This window comes from Cinclus cinclus, chromosome 12 (assembly GCF_963662255.1).
Source record: "Cinclus cinclus chromosome 12, bCinCin1.1, whole genome shotgun sequence".
Lineage (NCBI taxonomy): Eukaryota > Metazoa > Chordata > Aves > Passeriformes > Cinclidae > Cinclus > Cinclus cinclus.
The window spans coordinates 10,791,633-10,809,778 of record NC_085057.1 but is presented as its reverse complement, the minus strand read 5'-3'; the positions used below and the strand labels follow the sequence as shown (position 1 = coordinate 10,809,778).

Below are 18,146 nucleotides of genomic sequence, written 5' to 3'. Positions count from 1 at the left end.
GCTGTGACTGGAGATGGGTACGTATGTTCCCCATGTCTGGCATTTGTTAAATGGCAGCCAAATCACTTTTGTGTAGTTCAGTAACTGTTTGCAATTAGCAGGGCAGGAAAAGAAACATTTTTAAATGGAGATGTGAGAGCGCGGAAGTGCTTGGAACTGATTTATAACTCAGCTTCCTATATTAAAAGAAGGAGTGAAAGGCAAGGGAGGAAAAAAGCCCCACTCTTCAGGGGCTGGGCACGAAGGCTCTTGAATACTAATGCCTGTGTTTATCTCTCGGTGCTAATTCGACGTGTGGAGCTAATTTCTCCAGGCCATTCCCTTCACAAATGAAATATGTACACGCACCCAGTACCCTCATTAGGAAAGTCCTGGGGAACAAAGTGTGTTTTGTTTAAGATAAAAACATTCACTGAGTGTAGGTGCTGGGGGATGACAGAGTGAGGAGGATTTCTGATGGGGGAGGCTCTGAGATGCTCCTGGGAGAGGAGAGGGGCAGCAGGACTGGAGAGTGGAGGGTGGCACACGTGTCAGTATGCAGCAAACAACCAGTCAATGGCTTGCCAGGAGACCTGCTGTCTCTACAGCTGAGACCTTTATTTCTAGCATCTGAGGCCATCTAAATTTTCATCTGGTGTTAAATGCACTAATGAGTCCCTTGAGGAGTCCAGCTAACTCCCTCCTCTGACACAGGAGATGTGTGAAATGCCACACTTCAAGGGGATTATTAATGTAAGAGAAAGGGACCGTGTCTGGTTTGACCCATGGGCTCAGCAAGGTCTCTTCCATGTGAGTGGATCCTTGGAGAAACCACAGACCTGCACTGCCCTGGTTTGCCTTTGGAGATGTTGGCAGTGCTGAGGAATTTCTTCACTAAGAACTGCTTTCTGGGGTGGGCAGGGAGGAATGGCCATTTACCCAGCATGTTTGCATCCCTGGAATGCTGGGAAAAGCAGCCTACCCAATTCTGGGTCATGGGAAGCTCCTCCTCCACAACTGGAAGTGCATGTATGTGCCAGCTGCCCTGCAGGGTGTGGTTCAGGTACTGACTCCTATTTCCTTCATCCCTCAGTCTACCTCTACGTTTTTGGGTGAATGTGATTAAGAACCCCCAGTTTGTGTTCGACATTCACAAGAACAGTATTACTGATGCCTGCCTATCTGTGGTGGCTCAGACATTCATGGACTCCTGCTCAACTTCTGAGCATAAGCTAGGAAAGGACTCTCCCTCCAACAAACTACTGTATGCCAAGGACATCCCCAACTACAAGAGCTGGGTAGAAAGGTGAGTAGACTTGGCAATAGCTCCTTGCTTCACCTGAGGGTCTTGCAGTGGATGCTCATGGATGTGGGGATGTGGGTTGTTGGGAGGGCTTCTCTTGGTAGCTGACTGAAGCAGGACTGTACTGATGCTCACAGAAGAAGATGCTCTTGTTTGGGGCATGATGTTTTCTCATGGTTGTCTCCTGGAATGAGTTTGCAAGGACTGTTTTGAAGAGCTGTTTATGACTTGCTTAAGGGGTCCTAAAAGCAACCTCCACTATTAGGTTGTTTGATGTTTTCTGTTGTAAAAACTTGGTCTGTACTTGGGAATTGCTAACACCTCTCTTGATTGCTTTTGAAGAGCAGCTAGAGCTCAGCCTTGGACTAGAGAAGTGCCTTTTTAGTGCCACAACAATACACAGGTTTTGCTGAAATGCTTGAAAATTATCATTTCCCAGTGCTCAGGCTGCTGTCTCTGTGCTGAGGAGCAGGTCCCCTGACACCTTCCAACACCCTCCACCTTCCCTGTTAGCTGAGGAGAGATGTCCCTCTGTCCCACTGAATTAATGTAGTGTTAAAGGTTCAGGGTTTGAATGAGACTGATTGCAAATTGATGCACTCAGGCATAATGCTGTGTTTAGCTTTATCCTTTTAGATAGAAACCCAGGAGATGTCCTCCAAAGCCCTCCAAATAGAGCTATGATTAAAATGTTGCCATCTTGGGAAGCGGAACTCCATAAAACTTAAAAAATGGCAGACTTCAGGTTGCTCATGCAACTTTTTCTTAGTGATGATGTGCTGGGCCAAAGATGATGCTTTGTATTAACTGAGGGTCCTTTTTCAACATCTTGACCAAATACAGAATGAACTAAATGTAGTATGTCCAGACAACAGTAAATGTCATATTCTGTAGTTTGTAAGGATGGAACTTTGTAGCCTAAGTCATCCTTGGGTACTTGCTTGTACACAGATATTTTTGTTGCACCAGTGGCATGCCTTCTGTTTTGCAGGCAAGTACAAAGGCAAGCATCTTCCCTCGAGGAAGGTAGGGCTTAGATCAGAAAGAAAGGTGCCCCTGAAATATGATGCCTGAGTGAGAGATGAGCTGCATGGTAATAGGAAGAAGTTCTTTGTGTAGGGCTGGATGGGGCTTTGGAGTGGGGTCCCACAGGAACATCACAAGCTTCACAAGGTGAATTTCTCTGACCTTGCCATTTCTATGACAAAAATATTCAGCTCTGTGTATGTGCCTGGAAAAAAAAAAAGGGTATAAAACTATTTCAAAGTTAAACATTGGTCTAGACATTCTGTGTCCCTGGGGAGGAGGTGGGAGGTCTCAGTGGTGACAGATTTTCCTGCCATTGCTTACATCCAGTATGATGCCAGAGGCAGATGAGCAGGGGGCAGAGATGTCCTGTGCAGGGGGTGACTATGTCTACTACTGTTCCTCTACTACAGGAATTTATGGCATAATCAGCATTTCTGGCTTTTGGCACAGTTATAGTTGCAAAGCTTTGCAGAGGAGGGATGGGAGTGGTGTGGGGGTGGCTGAGTGGGACTGTCAGTCCCAACAGCAGGTCTGTCTGCTGCTGTGGCTCAGGCACCAGCTGAAACCAGGGCATCCTGCCAATCTGAGGCAAGAATAGCACAGGGAAGGGCTCAGGAAGTGGGAAACCTGGGGAAACCCAAGGGGACTACTGCTGGGGTGTCCTCTAGAAATGGATGGTGTAACTGGAATCTTGGTCCATGTGAGCCATGCTCACTTGTATTGAAAAATGATGGTTTCTTCCCATCCTATGTGTCATAACACTTGGAATGTGAAACTGCTGCTTTAGGAAATGTCACTCTGGGGTGATCTCTCTAGGGGTGTAGGAGATACCTGGTTTAGTCAGAGGTCCTCACCACAGACCACTGCTCTCATGGCAGCATCCAGAAATTTTCTTGCATCATTTTCTGGGTATGAATGAGCCTCTTTGTAAAAACTGCCCAGTTTTTAGTGATAAAGTAGTTTATCACTGGCTGAGTTCAGTGCAGTGGGATGGAGTGCATCCCCATATTCATCTTCTGAAGTGGTCTTGCTGCCATCTGCTCCTATCCAAGTGCTTCAGCAGAGTTCCATCTCGGCATTCAGCTGATGACACTAATGATGCTAATCACTGTACCAGAAACTTTACCGAGTGAGGAGTCATGAGGAGCAGAGCAAACCTGAGAGAGGCTGGCACTCTGTATTTCCAGGTGGAAATACTGGCAGTACTGCTCCCTGGGAGCAGCCAGAGCTTGTTAGTTGTGGGTAGGGCTTCTTTCAAAACGAGGTCTGTGGACACAACCCTGGTTTAGTCCTTAGCAGCCAGTCCATTGGTGTGTCTGCTTGGTGTAACTCTCCTGCTGTAATGGGCTGCTGCAGCTTTGTCCTCTCAGGGTTCTGATGAACATCCTGTTGGATACTCTGTTTTTCCACTACCACAGCAGGTGTATCACTGCAGGGGCAGGTTGTCACCTTGTCATGTGTTCGCACCCCAAGTATTTTATTGAATGCAAAGGGGCATTGTTGGCTTTGGGGACATGGTGACCTTAGGAGAATGGTAGCAAAACCTTGTGCGTTGTTGCAGGTGTGGAGGGTCCTGGTGCATGTGGTTTGGTGGCAAAACATGCAAATGGGATGGGAAGGACAAAAAATGTCCCGTGTAGTATAGGAGAGGGTGGAAAATCCCTTAGAGCAGCTTCGCTTGGCTTCCCAGCATGATGAGTAGAATTGCACTGAGCTGGGTGCTGTCCCACCAGGACCACATTCCTAATGATGCTGACTGCTCTGTGGAGTGCTCAGAGACCTCTTGATGAGCAGTGTTAGAATGAGTGGGTGTATGTCACTGCTTGGAGGACAGATGCTCTTCACTTGCCTTTCCAGTGGCTGTTCTCTGTGAGCATCGTGGCGGGGACCCATCCCTTCCTACCTGTCCCTATTTGTGACCCTCTCTTCTGTTCCTCCCTGGCAGATATTATGCAGATATAGCTAAAATGCCAGCGATCAGTGACCAGGACATGAGCGCGTACCTGGCGGAGCAGTCGCGGTTACACCTCAGCCAGTTCAACAGCATGAGTGCCCTGCACGAGATCTACTCCTACATCACCAAGTACAAGGATGAGGTAAGATGTGGTGAGGCAGAGTCAGGCCTGAGATGCCTCTTGCGTCCTTTTGTCCTTGTTTCTGCAGTCCCCTGCTTTTTCTATAGAAAAACACATAGTCAGGTGTGGAATAGTAACGTGTTCTATGTCTGTGCTTGGGCTGGTGGAGAAGGAAAGGTTTGGGAGGCATGAAGCCAGGAGCTGGAGTGGGCAGTGCACATTCCTCATATTTTCTGCAGTGAGTAATGTGGGAAACACCTATTTTTTCTACACATTTGGTACATGAGCTCCATGAGGCTGCAGAGTTCCCAGCATTATCTCAGGGTGCTTCCCCTATCCACTGCCAATCCTACACTGGTGGTACCAATGCTGTGGAACTGTATAGGTGATGTTTGGCCACTCTCCCCAGAGATGTTAGAGGATGTGGTGGCCTCTACAGTTCTTGTTTTGTGAATGTCAGTAAGGATGGAGCTCCTCTGTTGTAATTTATATAAATTAATTTCTCAAAACTCTGCTCAAATCCACAGCCTACATCTTATTAAAGCACTAAAATATGTAACTACAGTAAAATATAGGTCTATTCACGTAGCATGATAGTACAGGTTTTCTTGTCCCAATAAAGGGGTTTGATGACTATATTTGAATGGTGGCTGATTTGGGTGACAGAGTGCTAGAACATCTTCCCACTCAGAGCAAGGAGAGGAAATGGGGTGCCTGTTGTACCATGCAGCAATCCCAAGAGGCTTCTTCCAGTGCCTCTTTGAGGTATGAATTTAAGGCATCCATGGGCAGGTTGCAGTAGACCTGGCTCATGGGTTTAAGGTCAGCACTGGGATCATGGTGGCCAATATCCTATGGAACTTGGTGCTTTACTGGAGGGAAGAGGAGATCCTGGCTTTTCTGGTTCTTGGGAAAATGCTGTGTGGTGGTCACCATGCAGCTGGTGGCCATGTACTCTGACCATGCTGGTGGGATCTCTATGCCAGACCTTAGACAATTTTGGATGGCACATCCCAGAGGCACCTGTTGCTCTGGGTAATGGGTTGGCCATGAAGGGGGGGGTTTACAGTTTGTACACAGTTCTGTGGCTACCATGAGAGTGAAAGTGGAGCACTCTGGAATATCTAGATTTGCTGTGGTCCAGCTATCATCCCTGAGCCATCATCCAGTGCTCGCTTCCTCCAGACTAAGAGTCCCACAGACTTTAAATAAATCCTCCAAGCCCTGGGTGAAATGAACCCGTGGTATTAATGAGCTGCTCTTTAGAGGCACAGGTCCTCTTCTTGCCTGCTAACAGCAACCTGACATCTGTTGAGTGTCTTGCTGTTGCCCGCTCTCTGAGCATCACAAGTGTGTTCACAGCTCTCAGGAACTTTTTATTATTTGTAATGGGATTAATAAATCGCAGCTGTTCCCTTTGTTTGTTTTCATTCATTAAGCACAATTATATGCAGCCCGATTGCACCCTCTTTGATGCAGAATGTGGGAGAGAATAATTTTTCCTGTTGTTCAGTGCAATAATATGCTGTCATTGGCTGTGAATGAAAATCATAATTAATTTTCATTTGGGTACTTGCATCTTGGTAATCAGTGGTCCTAGCTCCTTACAGCAGGTGACAAACCTGGGTCTCTCTACACTCAGCACAGGTTTCCTTTGACTGCATTGTTTCTATAAGGCTGAGATAAGAGAGGAGTAAATAAATGCATGGGCAGTTTGGGAATCATTTGGCACCTCAGCATTCCAGGATATACAGCTGTCTGGTTGGGAGAGGCAGAGGAGGCAGGCAGGGAGAGTAGGCTTCCCTTCACTTCTCTGACCAATCTCATTTGGTTCCAGCTTAGTCACCTTTGAGGCATGTAGGGTTTTAATTTCTGTGTGAGTGTCACTACAGGTATTTTACTCTGTGTGTAGCATGAGGGCTGAAAGCATCTGTGGAAATGGATGAGGAGGAATGTTCCCAGTAGCAGGTTTGGGCAAAATCTGAGTTCTTGCCAGTCCAGCTGCAGCCTGTTGTTGTTGCCTGGGGAGGTAAATCAGATTGTTCAGCTCTTGCTGGTGATTTTTCCTCTCCTTGGGAGCTGACACCAGTGCCCAGATGTAGCTTTCCCTTCTCTTTTGGGAGGAGACTCCCCATCAGCATCTCTTACTGCCCCAGGAGACAGGGGCCAGCCTGGTCCTGCCCCATCAGAGGCTGGTTGTGGCAGTGTGGTGGATGCTCCTCAGCACACTCTGCCTGCCTTTCAATGACTTGCCAGCGCTGCAGCAGCTCTTAATCAAAGGGAGCTGATTCCCCATTAAGAAGTTACCTGTAGGGCTCCTGATGGACTTTGCCTGCTTCCTAGTAAGTCTATTAATTATACAACAGTTGGTTTCCAATTATGCAGCCAATGAAATGGTTAATCAAGTCCCCTTTGACGGATGCCCTGATATATAATTGCAAAAAAATTTGCTCTCTCAACTAGCTCACCCGAGGAGATAAGATTTCTGTCAGGTTTGTTTTTTTAAATCAGCTTTTCTGCTCTGCTGGCATGATGTTAGTGAAATGAGACTCCTGGCTGCTGGGAGGGCAACTGCCCCTTTGTTTTACACTTTGTTACTCCCTTTTCCACAATCTGAGTCTCATCCTCTACCTTCGTGCTGCTGCCAGTTCTTCCCCAGCCCTGGGGACACAGTCACATCTAACCCAGGGCAGGGGACTGTCCCTCCAGACTGCAGTCTATTATTCTTATCAGCAGCTTGTTTAGGGAAAAGATTTCAAGGGAGCAAGGTCATTCTCAGGTTTCTGTGGGTGCACCCCTTGAGCAGGACTGGGGGGGCTCCCAGGCTTTGCTGGTGTATCTACCTCATGTCCCGTTCCAATACCCCACTGCCCCCCAGTTGTGATGAAACAAGACAGGTTTTAACACTGGTGGCAGCTGAAACCTTGTGATTTGGTGTTTTTGTGCATGTGGAACCAGTTCATGGTTTGATTGAGTTCTCTGACACACAGCCCTTGCTTCCCTAAGGTGTTACAGGATGGTTGGAGTCGCAGGTATGGTGGGAGGGTGTTGTTGGCTTGGATTTGGGGTTCACCCTCTGTTTGAGTGTATTTTTTTTGTTTCCCCATGTGCAAGTTGGCTCCTGGTTAGTGTCGGGCGGGTCCCTGGTGTTACTGCAGACCCTTTGGGGGTCCCAGTGGGCTCAGATTGCAGATGGCAGCACTCACAGTGGTGTGCTTCACCTCGCACTTCCTTTCGCCCTGTTGGGGCACAAGAATACTTCCCATGGGACCACATCCCCATGTCCTGATGCCTTCAAAGAGCCAGCGGGCCACAAGGAGCCGCTTTGGGTAGCAGGGCACCTCCTCACCCTTTCTCCTGCCCTCTCTCCCCAGATTTTAGCTGCGTTGGAGAAGGACGAGCAGGCGCGGAGGCAGCGGCTGCGGAGTAAGCTGGAGCAGGCGATCGACACAATGGCCTTAAGCAGCTGAGAAGGCGGCGGCGGCGCCAGCGTCCGGCAGCGGGGGCGGCAGGACGGACGGACGGATGGACGGACGGATGGACAGAGGGAGGGAGGGATGGAGGAAGGAGCGGCCAGCGGCAGCCGCGGGCACGGGACTTTGGGGCTGGGAGCGCCCGCGCCTCCGCACGCTTCCCACGGACACGCGCGGAAACCTCGCGCTTTAGCGGAATAAAACACAAATCCCGGCGACAGCAGCGGCGTCGATAGAACTCCCTGACCCACAGACAAACCCCCCGGTCCCACCGGGATATGCAGCAGGGACCTTGCAGAGAGGCGATGCCGGCGGAGGAGCAGGGGCCGCCTGCCCCATGGACCTGCTGGGCATCCCTTGCCTGGGCAGAGCCCCTGAGCCCACCGGGAAGGAGGGTCAGAGTTGGGACCGCGGGGCTTTCTCAGAAGGCGTTTGGATGTTGTTGTTACTTTGGTGAAGGGAGGGTGGGTGGGCTCCTATTTTTACTGTACTTGACTTGCTCTCCCTTCCTTCCCCCCAGCTGTCCACCCCCACTCCTCCTCCTCTCTCTTTTTCTGTCTCTCCCCCCTTCTCTCTCTCTCTCTCTCTCTCTCTCTCTCTCTCTCTCTCTCTGGCCTTCTGCCACTAGTGTTAATTGCTATATTTGCACAATTTACACGAGAAAAACAAAATTTTTAATTTAAAGGAAAAAAATTATAACAAAAAATAGGAGGGGAAAAAAAAATCTGAATTTTTTGCAACGAACTAACAAAAACGATTTTAAGAGATAAGCTAAAGGACTGATGCTGGGGAGATTTGGGGTTGGGGCTTTAGGGGTGGGCAGGAAAGGGAGTAATCCCTGAGCTTTGATATTTCTAAAATACGTCCTGTGCCATGTTTTATTTGAATGTTGTTTAGTGCGAAAAAAAAATTGAAGAAAAAAAAAAAGTTGGGAGTTTTGTTAGCTGGATAGATGCTGTTATTTTAATGCTGCTGAGTGGTTCTGGAGGTCAAAATCAGAGAGGAAGGGAGATCCCAAGGCTGGTTTTCCTTTTCCTGGGTGATTGCTGAGGGATGGTCAGTGTTCTGTTGAGCTTGTCCTTGTTTTCCCAGTTTGGTGGCCGTGGGGAGGTCTGGGCAGTGCTGCCTGCTCCTGCTTGTCCGGGGGTGCTGCGTGGTGGTGGATGGCTGTGGGGCCCTGTGGGCTGCCAGGAGGGTTGATGGAGAGCCAGCCTGGCTTTTTGTGGCAGATTCTATGGCACTGGAGCTGCCTTAACAAAGCCCCTTTACGTTTATTTTTCCCCATCATCTTTTTGTGCTGATGCAGGGGAAGAGACCAGATCCCCAGGGAAAGGGCAGGCAGCTCCTCTGCACTCCTGCCTGGGATCCCCCCCAGCCCATGGAGGGACTGGGATCCTGGCTGCCATGGGGCTGTCACCTGCTCTTCCACCTGGGGAGCCCAGATGTGTGCAGGACCTTCCACCCAAGACTGACCTTTCTTTCTCTGTCTTTTCCTTCTTTCTCCCCCTTTCTCTCCTTGCTGTCACCCTGTCTCCCCTCTGCTGCCTCTGCCCTGACAGGGCTTTGTTGGAGACCTGAGGTCTCTCCCTCAGCTTCCCCCTTGGAAATGTCAGTTCCTTGTGGGTTTGTGCTTTCCAGAGATGAAAAGGTGCTGAATGCTGTCCTGAATGGCAGCAGGTGACCAAAAACTTCCAAGAAAAGAGAGCAAACCCCTTCCTTTTCTGTACTGAGAACTCCTGTCACTGCCCAGGCCATGGCACATGGGGCCACACTCTGCCAGGAGCGGATGGCTGTCAAAATCCAAGTTGAGAGAAGCCCAGCTGATTTCTGTCCATTCCCTTAAATTGCAAGTTAAGGGGGGGAAGAGGGAGAAATAATGAAGTTTTTAATTAAAAAAAATAATAAAAGTGTGTATATATATATATGTGGTTACAATCTAATTCTCGTGCCCCAGTGGGGTGCTGTATAGTTAACTGAAGGAGAATTGAACCAATATAAAAATGAGATGAATTTACTCAGCCAGTTAAAACAAAACAAACAACCACTGCAAAAAAAAAAAAAAAAAATAAAAAGGATACCAAATGGTCTGGAAGGAACTTCCAAGCCTTTCTCACCATGCAGAACAATCGTTTGAAGCCTGCACATCTCTCATTATGTTGTAATTTTGTTTGGTTTTGTTTTGTTTTAATGAGGGAAAGGAGAGAAGATGCTGATTAAAAAAAATTTAAAAAGAGGAAAAAAAAGATGACAGAAGAATCCAACCACAACAGCAAAACTATGTTTGAAAAAGAATTTATAATTGTTTCCCAAACCTACGAACCCTGAGCTGTCGCTGGATTTCTGAGAGCTGTGGGCTGTTGCATGACTGTGCTAGATTTTAGTCTGAGTTGATCTTTTTAAGAAACAGAAGAAAAAAAACCCATAAAACAAAGAAACTGCGAGTATTGAATATTAGAGGTTTGTTTAGACCTGTTACCTATTTTTTTTAAATTTGAAATTAATTTACCACTTTCTCGTCCAAAAGAAAAAAAAAGATACAGCAAAAAGAAAGACTTTAGAGTTTCACATCTCAAATGTGGTACTTGGAGAACCTTAAAGGACAGCTGTGTGCCCTGTGCTGGGGCCACTGCTGGCTGTCAGCATCTCCCTGGGTGCTCTGGTGGCACAGAACCCTCCAGGGGTCCCTTTGTAGAATTCACTGCTGCTGTGATGGGCTGGAGGGGTACCTGCAGCTCCCTGTGGTGCAAAGCTTCTTCCTTGTGCCATTGTTGGCTGCGTGGTACTGGTGGAGGTCCTGGAAATCGCCTGGAGGATGGTGGCAATGCATCGGTGATCACTGCAGTGTGCTGGAACGGGAGCGATGGCTTTGAGGTCTCTGTCCAGGACTGGTGTGGGTTCTGCTTGTTGCAGTGGTAAGAGTGTCTTGGGGAGCTTTGGTTGCTGTTGAGGGAGCCAAGCACATGGGTTTTGTGGTGGTTGAGAGGGCATGGAGATGTGTTTCTAAGAACATCTCCCTGAAAATTTCTCTTTTGACAAAGGGGACTGGAAGCGCCATTAATTGAGGTCTATTAGAGTGTTGCTTTCTGAGCACCAATGCCGTGGGTGCTCCCTCAGCCAGGGTGGAGGGACAGATGAGTTTTTTGACCATGGTGGGTCTAAGATGGGTTTGGGCAGTGGAGGGGCTCCTGGGGAGGTCATGCTGAGCAGGCTGGCAGTACTATGGTGTGGCTCTGCTTTCTGGGCTCCCCTTGTGCTGTGACCTGGCTCTTCCAGCCCCCTGGTGAAGCTGTCTGCCTGCAGTGTGATCCTAGGGATGGGTTCCTGTTGGCTTCCTCCTGCAGAGCTTTGGGGTGTCTGCGGTGTGCTCCACCAAAGGATGCCCCAGCAGCTCCCCACTGCTCGGGCACATCCTTGCTGCCTCTAGCAGGGAGGGTGGTGGTCAGTGAGGTGGGCACTGCAGTGCTGCCCGCAGCCTCTGGCGCTTCTTGGTGCTACCTTTGCCTTTTGCATGATGCCCAGCGTCCTTAATTGTGCCAGGCAGCTGCCCGCCCTCCCTTGACCGACCTGGTGGGGTCAGAACTGGCGTTGTCAGACCCTGCCTCAGAAGGGGGAAAGGGGTGGAGAAGCTGGGAAGCATCCACAAGACTCCTCTTACTGCTGGTGTAGCCCGTTCCCCAGAAAGGGGTGAGATGGAGTAGCATCCGCTGTTGTGAGCTTGCATTTCCAGGCACTCCTGCTCTGGTCCCCCACCAGAGGCAGCTGGACAGTGCAGGTTGATCCCCCACCACTGCAAGCAAGGGGGTCCCTTCCTGCTCTCATTGCCTTTTGCTTCAGTTTGGGGTTAAAAAATGTGCAGTCCAGCCTGGAAGTGTCCCCCTTAGCAGGAGCCCCATGTCACACCCAGAGCTGGCCCCAGCCTGGGGACAGGGAGCAGGGGGACAGGTGGGGGGAGCCCCCAGGCTCACCTGCTCCTGACCAAAGCGCACAACAAGCTGTCCTTTAAGGAAGCGGGGGGAAACCTAAGGCGGACCCGGCGAGAGGCAGAGAATTCTAACAGTTTTAGAAAATTAAATGGGGAAAAACAAATCACACTCCGGAGTCCTGATTCCCTTTCTGTGATTGTTTCAGACTTGAAGCAACAGGCCAGCACGGCTGGTCAAGCGCCCTTTGATTGTGTAAATATCCTGCTATTTCCTATTTTAATGTTCTTCAGATTTAGTACTTGTAAATAAACACATGCATCAAGGAGAGATTAAACATTTTTGCTAAAGCTGGTGTTTTGCCTGTCTTTTTGAGGGTGATGTGGGTGCATGGAGCAGGCAGCTTTGGGAGCAGTGGGTAAATCCGTGGCTGTGCCAGTGGGCTGTGATTCAAAATAGCATCACCATGTGCCAGCAGTACAGTGCATGTGTGGGTGTGGGTGTGGGGTCCAGAGCTGTGGTTGTTTAACACCCACCAAAGGAGCTCCAGGTGGTCACAGAGGGATTTAGGTGGCTTCCCCCTCAGCCCCTTTCCTGGGTGGCTCATGTTAAATTGCTTTAAACCATTTGATTTTACTCATTGCCTTTCAAACTGCCCAGAGGTGCTGATCAGACGCAGAGGAGCTGGCCCTGCCATGCAAGCACAGAGAGGTAAATACCTGCCTGACTGTTCTGCCCCTCACTGGGATCCACAGGAAGTGAGCAGGGCTGGGACAGCTTCACTTCTACCTCTGGGACATCCTGGCCCTTCCTCCCTTGGGAATAATGGGGTGACAGCACAGGTGCTTGGGAGGAAGTACACAGTGGTGGTGAGGTGATGCTGCAGTTGTGTCTCTACAGGCTCTGCATGCTGCAGGGGCATCTTTTTTTTCTAGCTCCTGGTCTTTTCTAGCTCCTGATTCTTGTGTTTAAAGCTGCGTCATCCTGTAACTCTGGGTACCTCTGAACTGCACTGTAGTCTCTGCAGGTCCCAAAGTGAAGCCCCAGGAGAGGAAGCCCAAGGCAGCAGTGGTCACCTCAGCACCCTCCTTGCAGCGGGGACCTTCCTCAGCACTGCTGGCTGGCCATGGCAGGCTTGGGGAGACGTTCTTAAAGAGGAGGGGGTGAATCCCTGGGGTTTGGGGTCACGGCCAGGACTCCTCAGCAGGAGCCCAGCAGACAGATCCACATCACACAAAATAGGCTGCTTTTTTTGTTTTCACTGTTTCCTTAGCCTCTTCCTGCCCTGGGGCCAGTCTTCTGAGGGATTGGGCTGGCAGGGCTGATTGTACTGTGGATGCTGAATACATATTATCTCTGCATTTAGCGTGTATACGAACTGGATGTTTTTAATGTTTTCTCTCCAATTTTCCTACTCTCCAGCAAGAACTCCATCAGCAGGTATTAAACATCCACTGTTTTTTGCCATAGCATCAATAAAGCAAAGATTGTTTTGATCTTGTTTTTCTATCTTAAAAAAAAATACAGCTTTCTTTTACCAAACTTTCAAATGCTTAAGAAAATCGCATTTCAACTGAATTTTGGTCAGGTTTCTGGGAGGATTTAATTGAGGACAGCAGGGAAAAGACCCTCATCTTCCCCAGTTTTGTGCTGCAAACACCATCCTCATGGCCACGTGGGAGCAGGTGGCAGCTGAGCATCAAAGAGGTGAGCCCTGTGGTGGGCAAAGAAACTGTATTTAAATAATTTGTTGGTCCAACATATAGTGGGGCTGTCATTGCTTTTTTCAAGGCATAGAGATGAAGGTCTCTCTCTGAAGAGACCTTGCTGCACCTTGGTGCTTTACTCTGAGCCTTTTGCCAGCGGAATTTTTATTTAAAAATTTGTTCTATTGTTTTACCAGGGAACTAGGGAAAAACTTTAGAACCTCTTGGTTGACCAAATAAATAAATAATTATCTAGTATTTCACCGTCACCAGGATGTTCTTCAATACAAATTGCACCAGTTTTCCCAAGGAGTAAGAGCTTCTGGCAGGAAGCCAGGGCCTCCAACGACAGCTACAAATGTCTTTGTTTGCCTCCTCAGTCCTAGTGCAGAGCTAACCAGAAAAAGATTATCAAGGCCTGCAAATGATTGTGTAATCCACAAATGCACTTTATTTGATTAAATGATAAAACGGGAACTTTCCAGCAGTAACATACGCCGCTGCCGCCTGAGGTGGTGCTAATCCAGCAAATGTGCAGCAGCCTCCCTGTGCCTGGGGCTACCCTGGGTTTGGAGAGCCCTCCCTGTGGTCTCCCTGCCTGACCTGGGGGTCTTGGAAAACCCCTTGCCATCGTTTCCTCCAAACTGGGCTCCAGGTGAGTGGAACATCCCAGACCTGAGTGGGATCTGAAGGTCTCATCTTGGGCTCTTTGTACCAAAACCTCTATCCCCTCACCATCACCGTAATTTCGTACTTTCCCCGTGCACCTTCTTGTCCTCCTGCCCTTGGAGATGATGCTGTCCTGCTTTTATGTCCCTGTATAACTCTTTGTTTGTCTCACACATGTAGTGAGGGCCAGGGCATGGCTCCTGCTGAGCTGTGAGCTCAATGCCCTGTGTCACCTCGGGCTGTGGTGGGTGTGGGACATGGGGACCAAGGCCTGCAGCACAGGGACACACTCATCTCCCAGGGCGCAGTCATGGACAGCCACATGCTGGGGGTGCGAGTGTCAGTCATCAGTAAAGCTCCTCCTGCCTTTGATGAGCTTTGCTCCAGAAAGAAAGGAGTGCTTGGCTTGGGGGTTCAACATCTCTTTGACCTGCCACTGATGTCCCTCAGTGTGTGTTTGTTTCTGGTGTCACCACTGGTGTGCTCAGAAATCCAGAATAATTGAAAATCACTTTAGATTCATCCTCTTCTTCAGGTTTAGACTAAAGGTCAGCAGGAACATCTCACTTGCCCACCATCCCCATATTCCAGCAATGGCCACCTGCACCTTCCCTTCCTCTTCTGCACCATCACCACGGGCACTCCTGGTCCTCATGCTGCTGCCCCATGGCCCAGAGACACACAAATGATGAGAGCAGCTGGGCTAATTGGGCTGTCCCTCATTGCTCCCCAAGCTCTGTAATCCTGCAGGAAAGGGATCTGCCATATCTTCAGGGCAGTATGGGGGGGTCCTCAAGCAGCCACTTTCCATGGCAGAGAAGCTTTATTTCTCATATGTGATAGATATATATATATATATATAATCCATAGTCTGTAGTCTAAATGTATATATAAAATTGATAACTATGTATACGAATAGAATAGAATAGAATAGAATAGAATAGAATAGAATAGAATAGAATAGAATAGAAATTAAAACCCAGCTAGAACATTAACATGGGCTGCAAGTGCCAGGCCATGTGCTATCTTCAGACATTGCATAGGAAAGGCCAGAGCAGCATCATGTGACCCTGGCAAGTTGAAGGATACGACGGGGGGTTTCTTCCCCCTCAGAGGTGATGATTAAGTTTCTTCTGAGCTGCTAGGAAGAGGGAAAAAAAAAAAAAAGAAAATCCATATATTTTGAAGGCACTAAGGGCTGAGCAGAGCAACAACCCCTTCCTCTCCCTGCTTGGACTAATGAAAATCACAGCCATGCTGGGAGGCAACTGGTTTATGTTTGTTCTTTGCTTTAAATGTAGTGGTAAAAAGCCCACAGTTTTGGGCACAGATCGGAGGTGGGATCATTAGGAGGTGGCAGGCGATGGCTGATACACATTAATGTGCCATGAGCAGAGCTCTGCTGTGTGGGTTTTTTTCTAACTGAGGCAAATTATTGCTTCAGGAAAAAGACTGTCTCCCTGGTGGAATTAGAGCAGGGGGAAGGGGGAAAATTGATTTGTCTCAAGTTTTACTGCACCAGATTGACAGCTCAGGCTTAGCAAGATGCCTCCTTGCAGAGCTGTGGGGCAGAGGGCAGGTGACATGGCTCTGGGCAGTGCCAGCTGCCCCTTTCCAGAGGGTCCCCCTTGAGAGGGGGTGGCAGTGGGGTGCAGTGACTAGTCTGGAGACCATGACCACTGGGAATCTTGGCCATGACTGTCAGGAACAGTTTTTCCATACAGTGAAGTCAGCTGAGAAACATCGCTGCCGGTGTCTTGCCTGTTCCTCTGCTCCTCAATGGTTTGGTGGTTCAGCACCCTGTTTCTGGCACAGATGGCCAGCAAGGTCACCCTGGCCTGGCAGACCCCGGGGTGATGCTATCTATGTGTGGGGAAGTTGCATTTTGTGTGCTTTTCAGGTGGTGACTGTGTGACACTGCATGTGCTATTTCTGGGTGCTCTTCCCAGCAGTAACCCTGCTGTGATGGGCTTAAATGGGTCTTTCCTCTCCCTTTTCTGGAAAAAAGCAAATATATCCAGTGTCCATCCTTGGGACCTGGATGACAACCAGGGGCATCTCCTGTCCCCTTGCTGCAGGTGCTGTCCCTCAGCAGCTCTGGTGCCTCTGGCAAGGTGTCTGCTGGTAAGGGATGGGGACTGGATGGGTTATTTCAGTGGTCAACTCTCCCATTTCACAAGGGGTCACAGTGCACATTGTAAAATAAGCCAATAGCTTACACATCACCCAGATGAGTCCCTGCGAACTCAGTGGGGGAAACTGAGGCATGAGGGCAGAGCTGCTTAGCCCAAGGTTGTACAGAAGGTTGCAGTGGGGAAGGAACTGCTCACAGCAACACTGAAATCCCCAGGAAATGTGCTTTGATTATGGTCCCAGATGCCTGGACCACTTTGGCTGTCACACTATCCTGAGCTGGAGTTTTGTTTCTTCCTCAAACTGTTTTTTTTCCCCCCTTTTTTATGAACGAAATTCTCCCTTTGCAGCTCCTATTCTCTCAGGGGCTCTTCCACTCAGCAGTAGCCCAATTTCCTTTTATAGCTCGTACAATGACTGTCCTAATTACAATTAAAACCGGGAACACTCTAATCAAATCTTTTACTATTCTAGACAAACTCAGAAAATGAGTAAAATTAGTGACACATGGTGCAAAAAAAAAAAAAAAAGGGAAGAAAAAAATGTCCGTGAGCCAGTGCTAATGCACAGAGAGTTAAAGAGGGCAGCAGGATTTCGGCTCTCATCTGCAGTAATTGGTGGTGGGAGGAGGCACAGTCACCACTGTGGAGCGGGACTTGAGCATCCCTGGGGGTTCCTCCATCCTGCTGACCCTGTGCTAGCTGGACCCGCTGGTTTGAATAATCCCCCCCAGGAGTTACCATGGAAACAAAGCCTTTTGATGGTGAAAACCTTCAGCGTCAAGAGTTAATCAGACCCTAAACGAAAATGGGGTTAAAGGCAGAGCAGGGATGTGTGAACAGTGGAGCCACCAGGGCAGAAGAAAAGCACAGAGTGGAGAGTAAATAATAAGCAAGGAAGAGGGGTCTGATGTCTGCTTGAACTCTAGCCGATGGCCAGAGGGGTTTGACTGTGATGGGAAATCACAGGGGTAAATTAATAAGATGGATAATTATTTTTAATTTTCTGAAGGGCTGGTTGTATGATTTTAGCACCCTGCACCATCTCCCAGATCTGGGTGCTGATTTAGCAGGGGAAACGCCCCATGCTGTGAAGTGGAAGGTTGAGCATGTGTCCCACCTGGGTGGAAAGGTGGCCCTCAGCTGGTGTCCTGTCAAGGGACAGGGCTTAAGCCAAAATGGGGCTTGCTGGAGTGGAAGGACTGCACATGCCATGGGCTGGCTCAACATGTGTTATCAGTTTGGGTATCCAAGCATGCTACTCCAGAATTACCACCTAGAAATACATGATGGAGAGAGGTGGGATCCCTTGTGTTTGTGTTAGGGAGGAGACAGAGAGAAGGGTTTATGGATACATTTCTTAGATTAATGCTCTTGGATTGAGTAAGGGTTGGAGAGGTAGGATGGAGGCAGAGCCAAGAAGTTCAGTCCTTTCTGTAATTTGCTGCTACTTTGGGGTTACAGATCCTGTCTGGGTAAGCACTGCAGGTTGTCTGTTCCAGAGCTGATGTAGTTTGTAAGGGATTGATGAAGGGTAGGGACTGAACTGGGAAAGCAAAACTTGGAGCAGTGTTCCCATCATTGTTCCTAGCAAACAATGAAAATAGTACTATCAGGGAAAGGGTGCTTTTTCTGCTAGAGGGAGGAGGTGTTTGCAGCTAATCCCAGTACTCTGTTGTTGCAGTGGCCAAGATTTGTGGGGTCCCTTTGAACAAAAGGTAGCAGGGCAGGACACCATTGTGGGGAGAAACCTATGTTCATTTTTAATATCAGGATGTATGGAAAGACAACCCTGGTTGAGAATTAGCATTTCGGTCGGGGATGGAGATAAAAGGAAGGACCTTTGATGTGGAGAACTGG

The 18,146-nt window shown here is 48.8% G+C and overlaps 1 protein-coding gene across 1 annotated transcript in view; it reads left to right on the top strand.

The window, feature by feature from the left end:
• PLXNA1 (plexin A1) overlaps positions 1-7,856 on the top strand; it is a 97,425-nt gene extending 89,569 nt beyond the window's left edge. The window contains exons 29-31 of the mRNA XM_062501035.1: positions 1,073-1,285; positions 4,257-4,407; positions 7,761-7,856. Coding sequence (XP_062357019.1) covers positions 1,073-1,285; positions 4,257-4,407; positions 7,761-7,856 — 460 coding nt within the window. The remainder of the gene's footprint in view (positions 1-1,072; positions 1,286-4,256; positions 4,408-7,760) is intronic.
• Positions 7,857-18,146: the final 10,290 nt, after the last annotated feature.